Source organism: Ursus arctos, unplaced genomic scaffold, assembly GCF_023065955.2.
Source record: "Ursus arctos isolate Adak ecotype North America unplaced genomic scaffold, UrsArc2.0 scaffold_13, whole genome shotgun sequence".
NCBI classification, from domain to species: domain Eukaryota; kingdom Metazoa; phylum Chordata; class Mammalia; order Carnivora; family Ursidae; genus Ursus; species Ursus arctos.
The window spans coordinates 58,846,986-58,863,013 of record NW_026622797.1 but is presented as its reverse complement, the minus strand read 5'-3'; the positions used below and the strand labels follow the sequence as shown (position 1 = coordinate 58,863,013).

General features: G+C 38.2%; 1 protein-coding gene across 1 annotated transcript in view; it reads right to left on the bottom strand.

Moving 5' to 3' along the window:
* Positions 1 to 11,085: 11,085 nt before the first annotated feature.
* Positions 11,086 to 16,028, bottom strand: part of FBXL4 (F-box and leucine rich repeat protein 4) — an 85,158-nt gene continuing 80,215 nt past the window's right edge. Inside the window, exon 9 of the mRNA XM_026511766.4 lies at positions 11,086 to 11,637. Coding sequence (XP_026367551.1) covers positions 11,474 to 11,637 — 164 coding nt within the window. The 3' untranslated portion in view covers positions 11,086 to 11,473. The remainder of the gene's footprint in view (positions 11,638 to 16,028) is intronic.

Below are 16,028 nucleotides of genomic sequence, written 5' to 3'. Positions count from 1 at the left end.
ATCTCCGAGTAATGGAAGAATATCAGTTTGAATATTAGGATTAAAAACAGGGAGAGTTGTACTCTATTACTTTATCTCAAATCCCTTTTTCAATAGGGTGGGATATGAATAAAAGAAAATTAAGATTCCATTGCTCTGCCATAATTCTAGGAAAAACAACGAGTTAAACTATAATAAAAATTGCAGAAGGATATGCTTTGTTAATTAGATGACAATAAAAAAGCATTAGAATGAGAGCTTTATAGTAAGAATGACCTTAGGAAGCTTGTGAAACAACTTTCTTATTTTACACATGAGGAAATTGAGAGGCTGAAGAGGTAAGTAACAGCCACAAGAAGCACACCCCGGACTGTGGATTCCTCAGGACTCCTGCTTCCCTTCCAATGTTTCCACGACTACACCAGCAGTTAGCTAGGGTCACTTCAATGAGTTCACCGTCTTTTGTATTTCCTACCGAATTAGGTGATAGTGATATATGGGGTAGTCTTTTTATTTTCCACAGGATGAAATACAAAGAGTGGGGATCCTTCTAAAAATTCTGAACCTAAACCAATGTATCATACGTTCCTTTTTAAAAAATTAAGATGTTACTTCCTTTTATATTATTTTGACATACTTTGGTTACTTATAGGGAACTCAATTTTGTGGGAAATTGTGGTACCTGGGGTATTATTGTTCAGAATTAGTTGGTCCCAATACCTTTGGCTATGACTTAATCATGGTTCCCTGGAAGGAGCGTAGTCTTGTTGCCCGATGCCTGGGCTTGGCCACACGCCTTGCTTTGGCCAACAGAATGTGAGCAGACGTAATGCGCAGTATATCCACTTGGACACTCTGAGATGCATTTCACATTGTTGCCAGTTCTCTTCCATCAATGCCCTTTGCCACTAGAAGGGCATATCCCAGTTAGGGTCTTCTCTTTCAGCCTGGGTCCTGGATGGAGCAGACATGACCCTGAACCACGTCCTGGAGGACAGCTATGACAACCAACCCACAGTAGCTAACGTGCCACATGAGTGAGAAATAGATGTTTTTGGAAGCCACTTATACTTTTGAAGTTGTTATTCACTGTAGCCTGGTAAAGGCTAATACATAAATGCTTCCAAATCTGGACCAAAAATCTGGTACCTGAGATAGAAAGATATCAAAAGTAAAAATTCGGAGGGTCCAAGCATCTCTGTGATAAAAATGTGTACATATCTTATCAGTGTGCCTGCATATACAATAGTGATAGAAGGTTTTTGTGCAGTTTAGAGTTCAGTATATGATAGGTACATATTTGAGTTATGGTCATTTGTGTTTGGAAAATAGGTGTAATGAATCTCCATGACAATTTCATAATGTAAAATTGCACCAACATGCAGAAAGGAAATGTCACAATATATCTGGGGATATAATTTTCAAAGCCAAGGAAATATGGGGGAATATTTTTTAAATTATTATCCCACAAACACACAATGCTCTATCAATTTACATGACTGATGTCAGATTTACATCAGCAAAAATATTTTGCTTCTCCTTGTAAGATTTTGCAAAGTTTTTCTTCTTAGTATTCTTTTTTTCTTTTTGTTTTTTAAGATTTTATTATTTATTTGACAGAGATAGAGACAGCCAGCGAGAGAGGGAACACAAGCAGGGGAGTGGGAGAGGAAGAAGCAGGCTCATAGCAGAGGAGCCTGATGTGGGGCTCGATCCCATAACGTCCAGATCACGCCCTGAGCTGAAGGCAGACGCTTAACCGCTGTGCCACCCAGGTGCCCCTCTTCTTAGTATTCTTAATTCTCCTAGGGATGATTTGATAATAGCTTAGGAAAATTTATTTGAACTTTATTCTTTCAAGGTAGTCAGTGGCAAGGAAGAATTTCATTGATTTGGACGGACTACTTGACCACAGCTGATACCACCGCTGCGGGAAAAGTAGCCATAGCTTCTGATGCCTGTTTTTCATCCGGCGGCAGTGAGCTGGGGCCGTTCACATCAACTTAAAAGGACAGTGTGTATCTCATCCCAGCTCAGCATTGAGTGACTTCACACTGAAAGCTTGGAATCAGTCACCCTGGGAGTATTTACATGACAAAAATTGGAAAGCACGACAAATCAGGGCTCCCCCCCCCCACCAGAGAGTGGGTGGTTAAACACTTAGCAAAAGGCTTAAAAAGTCACCTTCTTTTACATTTGGTCCTTTAATGTTCAAAACATCAAAAAATAGATGGCCTCATTTGATTTCTGAGGGAGGATTGGCGGCTACCGAGTTAAAACCGAAGCTAGCGGCTGGTCACAGAGGGTTAGGACCGCAGGCGCCGAGCAGTCGGGCCTCGTGATGCTCCGGGAACGCCCTTCCGCGCAGACTCTGGGCCACCGTCAAACTGACGAACCGAGAGCAGGACGTGAGACCCCTGACTTCCATAAGGAGGGTCTCTAGATGGGGAATCAGAAGATGTTTTGGAGGACAGAAGCAGAACAGTTGTCGAATAGTCTAATATTTTCTCTCTTTTCTGTGTAGCTACACGTGGTCAGGCACACTGTGGACAGATGCTAGGGAAACATAGGCTAGAAACACACATTTTAAGATCTCTCAATTTTACAAATATTTCTGATTATAATGACATATGGATATTTATTTTAGGTCTTACTGGGTGGCATTGTTTTTAGGACTTTTAAGTAAAGGAAACAGGGCATCAACACTACCAATTCTTTATTTGGGGTATCTGTGAGCAAAAACATCTCAAAGAAGAACAACGGTATGCCCCGGTCTGTGTTGGTATTAATAATTTTCGATCTTCTGCTTTTGTAATCGTAGCAATTTATAAATATTCTATAGAAGGCATTGCAGAAGCATAAGTTCCCACTAAAAAAAAATTAACAAAATCAATTAAACACCTGAGACTGAAATGTATATGTATATACACATTTGTAAATGTATATACACATATACATATGTATATATAACTACACATACAGTAGGGTTCACAGAAAGTATCTCTTTGGGAAGAAATGGTCTTGTAATAAATTACCAACTTCTTTCATTCATAGCCTTCAGCAAAACAGGTGCTAGTTCTGAATTGTTACTGTAACTTTAAAAAAAATACTACACATTCAACATTTTTAAGTGGTCACTGATCAGAAGTTAATCTCAAATTTCTTTTTCTATTACTCCACAGTTGATGATTAGAATAGTTTGTGGACTAGTACAACACATAAATATTAAGTAAAGGAACATAACAGTGAAATCCTACATACAAATATTGAAATTCCTCAGATGGTACAGCAGCAGTTCCTTTAGGCATTCCTAGTGACTAGACCAACATTCATGTTCACAAAATTTTAGGATACCAAAACATATTCTAAAAATCTAATATAGGAAGAAAAAAGGACTTAGAAATCATGGGCCAAAATTAAAAGTAATCATGCTCAGAATTTTTTTTTAATTACATCACCAAAGTATTTGTCAACTTCCTAAATCGTTCTCTTAAATAATAAATTTAAAACATTTTTATTAGAAATAAATTATAATGCATGATCTTGAGGAAGTATATTAAAAGTTACTGTAGCGAATACTTATCTTAAAAAAGATTTTATTTATTTTGAGAGAGAGAAAGCATGCGAGTGGGGGGAGGGGCAGAGGGAGAGAGAATCTCAAGCAGACTCCCCCCTGAGCACAGAGCCTCACGCTGGGCTCCATCCCACAACCATGAGATCATGACGTGAGCCGAAATCAAGAGTTGGGAGCTTAACCAACTGGGTCACCAAGGCACCCCTGTACTGAATTACTTTTATAAGACACCTTATAAAAGTACTGCTTAGCAGCACTTTCTAACCTGTGCCCTGAGAAACTATAGTTTCCAAGAAATGTTCACAAATAGTCCACAGAAACTTGGGAAACGTTACAAACCTTACCTCATCTCACCTTCACAGCGTCCATTAGGTATTTATTGCAGGTTCTGAAGCTCAGTAGTAAAGAAATCTGCCTAACTGTGCTGAATCCATGGTATCCCATGCTTATTTCACCATAGGTTTGTCTCTTGGCACATAACCACTTGTGAAAAGTGCTCTGTGATTATTTCTATGCGTTCTGTAAACCTGGTCCACCCCACCCTAATATGTGCCTAACACAGAGATCTGCACATATATTTGTTGTCCATATATATCGTTGACTACGTGGATGGATGAATGTGTCTTATCTTGTGCTGTTCTTTCCATGATAGCTCTCACCAAAAACAGTCCGGGTGCAACGAGAACCACAAAACCTGGGGGCTAATTAGTAATGAAGAGATTGGCTTTTACAAAAGCAAATGCCACAGTACATGATACCTTATACGTAAATGCAGGAAAACCCTGTGTCAAACTCTGGTTTAAGTAACAAACTTTAAGTAACTAAATCTTATTTGGGGGAATTACTGAGAAAGGAGAGAGAAGTAAATAACAGTGTGAATGCAGTCTGCAGTTGAATTGCAGACTCGTGTAATTTTAGAGTTTAAAATGAGCTGATGTCATTTCATAACATGAGGATGGAGTGTGAGTGTTTAGCACATAGATGATGGTTCATCTACCAGGCTTACCCTCGTCTAATTTCATAGAGGCTGTGACACAAACCTATTTACCCAAACCTTCCATTATATTCAGCAGTGTCCTGAAATGATCAGTTTTGAAAGTGAGCTAATGAGATACTCAAGCTTATCTTATTATTCTGAAGTACAGAATAATACAAACAATAAAAATCGTTAGACATTGAACAGCATTTTTATACAAATAACATTTAAAACATCTCAGTTAGTTGTCTGTACAGATTCTCATTTGTAACAGAAAGAGCTGTTGTATCTTTGGTGTAATCTACTCAATTTATCTGATCCTGTGACTGCTTTGCTTCTACATGTTTCCTTAAACATTTATAGTTGAGACCGCACCAATTTACGTTGCCAAATACACTGATAAAAATCTTCCTTCCTCTGAAAATGTCAATTTCAACATAATTACCTTTTCCTTTCAAAACGTAATAAACCATTAATAGTATTCCTATGTACAAAAATTTAAGCCCAAAATTCAGACTTATAGGCAAAAATCTTAAATACACTTTCTGCTGTGCCAAAGGAAAAATCTTGGCCTCTATCCACATTTATAAAATATAGATAATAAATCACGGTCTCTGATTAAAGTAATTTATCTTTTCCCTTTTGACTTGTAGCTATTGTCAATCATCATCTCATTTGGTTATTGACATTAATGTACTGCTAGAGAACTAGGCTGCAAGGATAAAATCACAGCTGCTAGAATAGTTTTTTAGCAAGAGCTAACATTCTGTTAAGGGTCACTGACAAAATTTTCAGAATGGCTAAAAAGAAAAGTTCTTCTGAAGTATTAATTTAGTATTAAATGTGCTAAGAGAGGAGGAAACTAGATATAGCACTGAAAAATGTGTGATAAATGGCTTTGAAAATGAAAATTACTGTGTCAGAAATAGGTGTCCTTTAAAACCATAAAGTAAAAAATGAAAAGTCAAACATTCATTATTAATTTACATGGCAACCAAATGAAATTTTTATTTGGTTTTATATCTCCTTGTTAGTATTACTATACTTATGAGTTTCCAGTCTTTAGTTAATTCCTGGGAAACACCAAGAATAAAAACACTTCTTTAAAAAAATCACTTTTTCTTTGCTACATATTGGCTCAAAATTAATCACCCCCCAAAAAAGGAAAAATATTAACTGTCTAAATGTTTTTCTATATTTTGTGTATTTTTAGGGTCTTATTTCAGGGCAGTTTAAATTAAGAGGTTCCTTTGCTTATGCTCACAGAGTTAGGGATGTATTTTAATCTATTACTAGCCACTGGGAAGATAATTTATCTTACCAAAATGCTAATAAATATTAACAAACTTAAGTCAGTTGACAATACTAATAACGATGGGTCATGTGGCTTCAAATTTTAATGGATAGTCTGCATATTTTCTCTCGTTAAGGGAACCTTTACACACTGCTGGTGGGAATGTAAATTGTTACAGCCATTATGAAAAACAGTATTGTGGTTTCTCAAAAAATTAAAAATAGAACTACCGTATGACCCAGCAAACCCACTTCTGGGTATATATCCCAAGAAAATGAAATCAGGATCTCGAAGAGAGATCTGCACTCCCACAATCATTTCCACATTTTCACAATAGGCAAGATATGGAAACAACCTAAGTTGAATGTAGATGAATAAAGAAAATGTAGGGGGTGTGTGTGTGTGTGTGTATGATTTTTATATATATATGATTTATATCATAACATATATTAACACACACATATAATATGGAATAGTATTCAGCCTTGAAAAGAAGGAAATACTGCCATTTGCAACAACTTGGAGGCACCCGGAGAACACTGTGCTGAGTAAAATAAACCAGACACAGAAAGAGAAACACTGCGTGATCTCACTTATGTGAGGAATCTAAAATAGACAAATTCATAGAAGTAGAGTATAATGGTTACCAGGGACTAGGGGAAGAGGAAATGATGTTGGTTAAAAGGTACGAGGTTTTTGGTTATGCAAGATGACTAGGTTTTGGAGATCTAATGTACAACAATGTGACTATAGTTGACAATACTTATTGTGTACTTTGAAATGTGCTCAATTGTCACCACCAAAAAAAAAAAAAAGGTGGTAACTATCTAAAGAGAGATACATTACTTAGCTTGAAGGTGGTAATGATTTCACAATGTATATGTATATCAAATAATCAGATTGTATACCTTAAATTTAAACAATTCTTAGTTGCCAAATATACCTTAATAAAAAAGAAAAAACCCAAAATTCTCTCTTATGGTAAAAAATTTTGTTTTTTCTAAGTCAATAAAAACAATTCATCATATTAACATCTAAATGGTAAAATGAGAAAGATAAAGGCTGAGAACAGGTTTGAGAGTGGTGTATAAAATTGGGAATGAGCAAACCTGAGCTTAGCAATGATTTGGGAATATCCTAGAAAAAGGGTCAAAGATTTGGTCCACCAGCCAAATTCAGACCTCCACTTGAAAATGGCTTTAACATTTTTCTAATGGTAAAAAAAAAAAAAAAAAAAAAAAAAAATCAAAGGAAAAAGAGCATTTTTTGACACATGAAAATTATATGAAATTAAACTTCCAGTGTCCATAAGCAAATAGAATTTTATTGGAATGTGGCCATATTCATTTATGCGCTGTCTATGGTTGCTTCCACACCCCGGTGGAAGGGGTGAGTGGCCACGGCGGAGACCTCCGGTGCTCTCAGCATACATATTACGAATGTCAGAGATGCAATTGTAACTCTCCGCATTCTGAATGCCACACATATTGCCATACCACGATGTTTTATTACCAGTGGATACCCATGATGCCAGAACAAAAAGGAAAAGGAAAAAAAGAAATATGGACTCCAAGTTTCCTGTGTTTAAGGCACAGTGCAGTATAGACAATTTTGTTACCACAGTAGATGACAGAGCGTTGTGTTTACCACGCAATGACACTGGAGCTGTGCTGGAAGAATACTATACATACAATGGAATTATCAGATGAAGTACTCATCACAGTGGCCAGAAAAATTAGGAAGCTTGAAACAAGTAACGCATTACTCATTACAGAATTTCTTTTTAAAAATGAAAAAAAAATTGAAAATAAAGCTGCAGCCAAAGTAAGCATCTGAGTGTTTCATTTGTTAGCCTTGCAAGAAAAGCCTTTTATCAATGGTGAGTTAATTAAATTGTTTTTGATTCATCAGCTACAGAAAAGTGTCCAAAGTAAACTTGCTTAGACTATTTAATTAGGCTTTTGGCAAGAACAGTGGCTCAAAGAATTGAGAACGTTGGGAACAACATCAACAGTCAATAAAAAAACAAGGCACGTGATTCCGAGTCGGTTTCCCTGGCTCTCGCCGAGTCAACAAATGTACTGCGACTGCCTCATTCTCGTTTATCGGCTAAGTCCGTGCTGCGGAGGAAGTGACTGAGAGAGAGTGAGTTTCTCCACATAGCCTGTGTGGAGCAGCTACAGGCACGAGTCTTTCCTCAGAAGTTAAGGAAATAGGACTTCGGGGCAAACTGAAGTAGAATCCGCTAAGATGTGTTACATTTGATGGTCCAAATATGTGGGAGCAAAAAAAGGCTTAGTTGGTCAAATTCAGAAAACTTGTTTTAAAATGTCAAGGGTCGAAAACACATACAAATGACTATGGTTATTTACTGTATTATTTACGGCAGCTCTTTGTGGAGTACGCGGGACCCGACCTTGCGTTCCTGAGCTAGCGCTCTCAGCAGGGAACGTCACTGAACCATCCGCAGCTGTCACCTGCCAGGTACAGAAGCCGAATGTCCCGATCTGTCCCCCCACACTGCAGTCTGTCGGCTTGCCAGTGCTACTTTCATCCTGAGCTTTTGAGTTCAGAACGGTTATTGCCATCTTTCTGGACCAGAAGAAATACCCTCAAGCGCTATGACAGAACACCGAATGGCTTTGGACTGTAGCTCTTGGTGCAGACTTGATCCTGTTCTGTAATGAATTCCACCCCCAACTGAAACCCTGCAAAACAATGGGAACAGTTATTCCCACTGTATGTGGGATTCAGGAACAGGCTTCTCCGGACTCCAAGAGCATTCTGGAGTAGTGCTTTTCAAAGGGTGGCCCTCAGAGAAGCAGCGTCAAATTCTGCTGAATCAGAAGCTCTGGAGGTGGAGCCGGCAAAACGGTGTTCCTATGCGAAACATACACTGACGTAATTCTGACGACAGCGAACGTCATCGGAATCACAACGTTACACCGAGCAGCTTTCCTGATTTCCTGTGCTATCGAAAGGTAAGACAAGAAGTGGCTCCTCCATTCTCACACGGATCGGCAGCACACATTGGGCTGCAGCCGTAGGTCCAGCAGTGGTTTTTTTGGGACCCTGATGCAAACGTAAAGGACATTTCCATTTCTTCAAATCCGTTCAAGATTGTGCGGTTGCGGACTCCACACAACCTTCAACCGGAAGTGATTCGTCTGCAGGGTGGTAGCATGCTACAAGGAAACCACCAAGAGAAGAAAGAATCCAACAGAATTCGATCAATGCCTTCCAAGCGATAAATACGCCCAGTGAAAACGTTCCCATGGATTAACGTATGTACTTGGCAATACTTACCTGCATGCGAAGATATTTCCAAAGACAAAATATGTAAAATCATAGTAGGGATCCGCATTAACAGATGAATACTTATAATCAATTTTGAGGACAGGAAACAGTAACTTTGAAATCCCAACTAAGTGAAATATTATCCTCCCCAAGAGTATGTCATTCTTCTTGTTAGTAGAAAACCGTATCACAAAAAATTGTTCTCAATTACTATGTTTTTAATTGTGTCAATAAAAATTCAATCTCTCTATCATTATATAATACCCATACAAGAATCTCAATTTTGCCTCGGAGTCCGTCACAGAAAACGCGTGCTGACCAGTGCTCTAGAATCAGAAACCACCACAGACACTTAAAACGTAGGTTGAAGGCAGTGCCTCTGAAGCCAGATGTCCGAGGCGTGTGTAATGGCTCTGCCACTAGCAGCGATGTGGACGTAAGTTCTTTAGTCTTTCTTTGCCTCAGTTTCCTCCACTGTAAGTGGGAGTAAGTAATGGTATCTATGTTCGAGCGCTGTTGTGAAGATCCAGTGACTTAGGAAGCGCAGAGCACACAGACAGTGTCTGGCACGAAGTAAGCACTGACTCCATGCCAGCTGCTAATTTAAGATAAAAGTACCACTTCACCCAGTTGGTAGTCAATTTATAAATCTCATCCTCCTAAAAGTTCCACCGGATAAAACATTTAAAATGTTTACATCCACTTGTGAGTGAAAAGAAAATCCAAGTGCGTGAAGGTAAAAATATAGGTCAACCCAGCCCTTTCCCAACTCCCCTTGCCTCCGCCATGAAACGGAAGAGAGAATGGGTCATACGCATGACAGCACTCCTCATACAGATGGTTTATGTGGAGGAGACTGTATTACTATTTTAACATTTCAAATGTCACAATATTACATTCTTTATATTCTATAAAAGAAAAAGCACAGTACTACCACTAGTAATAATTTATAACCTTTACTTTTTAAAGTTTGACGTATTATATGGCCTCAATAATATATCCTTACTCATTCAAAAAATATTTATTGAATGCCTAATATTTGTCGCATGTATAAATTCACTAGCTTAACTACTTTGGGGGGAAGAGTGCTTTCATATATGTACTGTTGAGAATACCCTCAAAAATTGCCTAGAGACATACATTAATCACGCTAATTTTTTAGCTGAATGTGCTTTTGCTTAAATGACTACAAGAAAATCTAGAGTAATGCTGTCCGATGTGATAACCACTAGCCTCAGGTGACTACCGAACACTGGAGATGTGGCCCACACAACTGAGGTATGGAATTTTTAATTACATTTCAGTTAACTACGATGAAATAAATAGCCACACATGGCTAGTGGCTGCCATACTGGACAGCAGAGTTCTACAGGATTATTCTAGGATGTGCAGAAGTTGGAATTTAACATTTTGCTCTATGTGGGAAAATAAATTTTGTTACCCCATACACTTACGGATTAGTTTGCTACTCAAAACAGCCTTGTCTTTTCATGCCGCCGAATATTTTGTTTACTTTCTTAGCAGCAGAATTAAATCAATTCACTATTTAACCAACAATGTTGTTTGTTTTTCCTCCACTGTAACAGATTTCTAACTGTTTAAGGTGCTAGGCCACAGGAAAAAAATATATGAATGAAATCCGCAGATATTTCAGAAGTCTTAAACCTTTTCCTCTGGCAAAATTTTAAGGCACCTGCTTAACAGTTGGAAAGCTACTTTCTTTAGTGGTTTACCTCCGTTCTTGATCATGCTCATATTTTTATACCGGTATTACCCACTAGTAAAACAGATAAATATGTCGGAAGAAACATGGAAAAACTAAAATTTTCAGGTCGAAGAGTTAATGTATCAGCTTAAAAAATAACCACAGCATGACGAGTTTCTCCAACTAACTCTGGAAATTCTGTATATACCCAAACAAAACACTGGCCAGGTCATAAGGCTTATTAATAAGACATCCTGACATGGAGGTGTGAAAAATTAATTTTATTTTTAAATATCATGACACTTTCTGGCTCAACATGTTCCTTTAAAAATAAGTTAAAAGGTGTCCATATTACTCTTTTATTACACATGTAATTACTGACTAAAGAATAATATTACTGATTAACATAAGGTAAAAATAATGTGAGCCACTCACATACTCTTCAAGAAAAGTGCTTGCAATATTTTATGAAAACACTTGTTTACATTTTTACTTGATTGAATGGACAATTTCATATTTTTCTTCAAAATCTACAAATGCCTTAATGGAACATTAAGACATTCCCACCATTATAAGAACTAAACAAAACCAACCCTAAAATAAAACCCTACAAAAGCGCATTGACTTTATTATAGAACACATATTAAGTCACTGCGTGAAGCTCTTTTTTATGAACACTTTCGGAAAGCTCACAGTGAGTTCTAGCACAGCTCTATTATCAATCTGTGAACAGAAGGACACATCAAGCAAGGAAAGATCTTTACAAGATTCCAGAAGTTTTCTTAAGGATGCTGGACTTACCATTCTTGTTCCTGTTAAAACAAAACAAAACACCATAAATATAATATTTATATAATGTCCTGACAAAGAGCCCCTTTCCTATTTATTATTTAAAATGCACTTAAAATAAATTGCCTTTTAAAAAGTAAAAGTATTTCTTTAAACAAAAGACATACTGCAATAATCCCGTAAATAATACAAGCTGAATTCTCTGAGCCACTTTGGTATCTAGGACCTGGATTTTGTCAATACTCTACCCACTGTCTTCATTCCTACCTCCTACCCCTTCCAGTCAGCTCCTCCAGACTTTCCTGTTTTCGTCACCCAAGTTTTCCTCAACCCATGGGTCAAATCAGACAGCGATGTGTACAGTAATTCCACCTCATACTCCATGCAGTACAAGTACTGAGCAATCACCCTGCAGAACCTTCTGTGTCAGGCACCGGAGATGCAAAGACGGGTAAGACCCGCATCTGCCGGAAGGAACTCACTCACCGAAGTTGAAAACAAATAACTAAAGTGCAATTTGGTAAGTTTACAGTAAGTGGTGGGTATAAAACGGCATTACTGGAATTCGGATGATGGACGCTGAGTACTGCGTAGCCCACATTCAATGTGAAGACACTACGGGACATTCAGATAGAGGCTCAATTACATACATTACGAAAAGCACCTGCTATGTAGCAGGTACTCACTAAATACCAAAGATCATTAGGCTTTAAGATATCATCTGTTGTAAAACAAACCTTGCTTTAACTACAGGTTTTCTAGGGAGAAAAAATAATCACAATCCCATCACATATACAAACCTATTGTGATGGGGACTATAAAGTTAACCTATGCCTTTTTCCCTGAGAAATCCTTTCGACTCTCCTCCCTGCCATGGGCTCCAGAAGTGGCAACTATACTGTTATCTTGACTGTGGCCGGCCCCCAGATTCTCCTGGGAATTTAGAATGGGAACTCAGTAAAGCCCTCAGTGTCCACAGATCTCTCAAACTAAAGACACGAAAAACTGGCTGGGGCTGTCCTATTTAGCCATGTGTACCTAGAAAGACAGAGATGGCCAGCATGACAAGAAAAGAACAAGGCACAGCCAAAGGGAGAAGCAGACATGAGTATCTCTGAGTGTACAGGGGCCGAGGGGGCAGGGGGCCGGTGCCTGAGCACGAAGGATGGGAAAAGAAAGAAAAAAGAAAAAACAGCTTTCTTGCTTTTTGATGGTTTTCTCGTCTCTCCTGGGGTCTGATCATAGAGCTCCCACCTGTGGACCTCAGAGAGCCACCTCTATCTCCATCACCCTTTTCTTTCCCTTCTGCATATGCTAGTGCGTGGTTTCCGTTATACAAGCTCCGAGAACCTCAGCTGAGACACCTGGCCATGTAGTGTTTTTCACACACCCATTTTCTATTTGGTCATTAGAATCTGAGTTTCCTGATAAATTAGAAGTTCCTAAAAGCCTAAGAGAATGTCAGGGCAGGCAGTTGGGAGACTGAAAACTGACCTTGGCTAGGGCGCCCTGTGTTATGCTTGGAGACACGTGCTTTTGTTTTCTTACCCACTCCTGACACAGCTATGTTCCCAGTCGGCTCGCTCCTTCCGGGCTGGGCCGCGTCTATCTTGCTCACCGACCCGTCTCCAGTGCTGGCAACAATGCCTGACACAGTATACGCTCACTAAGTACGTAATACATGAAAGAATGAAGGCTGGTGTTTAATTTCCCAATACCATCACCCCCGTTTAGACCCTTATTAGATGGTTTACTGCAGCTAATCTCCCTGATTTTGATCTCCTCCCTCTCCAATTCACCTACCACCTGTTTCTAGATTAATATCCCTAAAAAGCTCTAAATATATCACTTATGCCCTGAATTAAAACCTGGTAATAGCTCTTCCTTGTTTAATTCTGTGCAGATTCCTCATGCCGGTGTTCAAAACTCTCTGTGAAAGCCTCCATTATACTAACGTTCTAAGTCAAATTAGATTGTCTATTCTCTGAAGATACTCTGTATTTTTAACTCTGATGCTTTTGTTTCATGCTATTCATTCTGCTTAAAATGCTCTCTTCCCCCTATTTCCTATTCACTTTTCAAGGATACCTTTCAAATACCTATTAACCTTTTTAATTAAACTTTTTCTTATTTGTCTAATCATATGTACTCTCTTTACTTTGAGCTACAAAATGGACTTGCTTCTGGCTTGCATTTAAGTTATTTATATATTGTTTTACCCCACCCCCCCCTTTTTTTTTTTGCCAGGTTATAAACTCTCTGAAGGTAGGGACTGTATCTTACTTAGCTTTTGAAGAAGGTATGCCACTTAATGTTCACATGTGCCAATCACAAAATGACAAAATAATCACTGTTAGCTTGGGGTTTAACTAAGAAACTTTTTTAAGTGGATTCAAACACTTAAGGATAAAAGGAAACCATGAAACAATAAAAATGAAAATACAGCATGGTGGTTTAGGAGCATAGCCTCTGATTCAAATTCAAATTTCCTGACTAGCCATGAGACCCTGGGCAAATCACGTAACTTGTTTCAGCCCATTTCCACTTCTGTGGCTATAATCTACCTCATACAGTTGTTGGGAGGGTTAAATCAGCTAATATATGCTCACAACAGTATAAAGCATACAGTAACATTGCTGTTAACATTAATTATTATTATTGATACTTTTTCTGTGTTCTTTGTATTCGAAATAAGATGTTCTATCATCTGCATGTTGGCCCTCTTCCACCTATAATTTGTTTTGGCCTAATAAGGATACTTCCTTGCTCTTCTTTTCTGAGTGTAGTCGACACACAATGTTACAGTAACTGCAGGTACAGTAGCAGTGATTCAACAAGTCTGAACATTATGCTATGCTCACCACTACTGTGGCTACCATCTGTCACCATGCAGCGCTAAACAGCACTGACTATATTGCCTGTGCTGTGCTTTTATTCCCGTGACTTATTCACTGCATAACTGGAAGCCTGTACCTCCCACTCCCCTTCACCCATTTTGCCCATTCCCTCTACCACTCTCCTCCGGCAACCATCAGTTTGTTCTCTACAGGTCTGATTCTGCTTTTTGTTTGTTTATTCATTTGTTACTGCTTTTTTTTTTTAAGATTCCATTTATGAGAGAAATAATGTTATTTCTCTTTCTTAGTGTGACATGTCACTTAGCATAATACCTTCCACGTTGTCATAATGGCACAATCTCATCCTTTTTAAGGGCTGTGTGATATTCCACTGTATATCTATATACCACATTTTCCTCATCCATTTTTTATTGATAGACACATAGGTTGCTTCCATATCTTGGCTACAGTAAATAATGCCACATAAACATAAGGGTGCATATTATCTTTTTGAATTTGTGGTTTTGTTTTCTTTGAGTAAACACCCAGCAGTGGAATTACTGGAACATACATGGTAATTCTATTTTTCATTTTCTGAGGCACCTCCATGCTGTTTCCCACAGTGGCTGCACACAGTTTACATTCCCACCAACAGCGCACGAGGGTTCCTTTATCTCCACATCCTCGCCAACATTTATTTCTTGTGTTTTTGATTTTAGTCATTCTAGTAAGTGGAAGGTGGTATCTCATTGTGGTTTTCATTTGCATTTCCCTGACGATTACTGATGCTGAACACTTCCCATGTGTCTATTGGCTATCTGTATGTCTTCTTTGGAAAAATGTCTATTCAGGTCCTCTACCCATTTTTTCATCGTATTTTTTGATACTAAGTTCTTTATATATTTTGGATATTAACCCCTTATGGGATATATCATTTACAAATATCTTCTCCCATTCAGTAGGTTATCTTTTTGGTTTGTTGATGGGTTATTCTGCTGTGCAAAAGCTTTTTATTTTGATGGAGTTCCAACAGTTTATTTTTTTGTTTCCCTTGCTTTAGGAGGCATATTTAGAAAAATATTGCGACAGCTGATGTTAGAGAAATTACTGCCTGTGGTCTCTTCTAGGATTTTTGTGATTTCAGGTTTCACATTTGGGTCTTTAATCCACTTGGGTTTATTTTTCTGTAGGGTGTTAAAAGGTGGTCCAGTTTTATTCTTTTACATGTAACCATCCAGTTTTCCCAGCACCGTTTGTTGAAGAGACTTCTTCCCATAGTATAATCTTGTCTCTTTTGTTGTAAATTAATCGACTATATAATCGTGGGTTTATTTCTGGGCTCTCTATTCTGTTTCATTGATCTATGTGTCTATTTTTGTGCTAGTACCATACTGTTTTGATTATTACGGCTTTGTAGTGTATCTTGAAATCTGGAATTGTGATACCTTCAGCTTTGCTCTTTCTCACGATTGCTTTAGCTATTTGAGGGTTTTTGTGGTTCCATACAAATTTTAATATTATTTGTTCTAGGGGCGCCTGGGTGGCTCAGTTGTTACGCGTCTGCCTTCGGCCCAGGG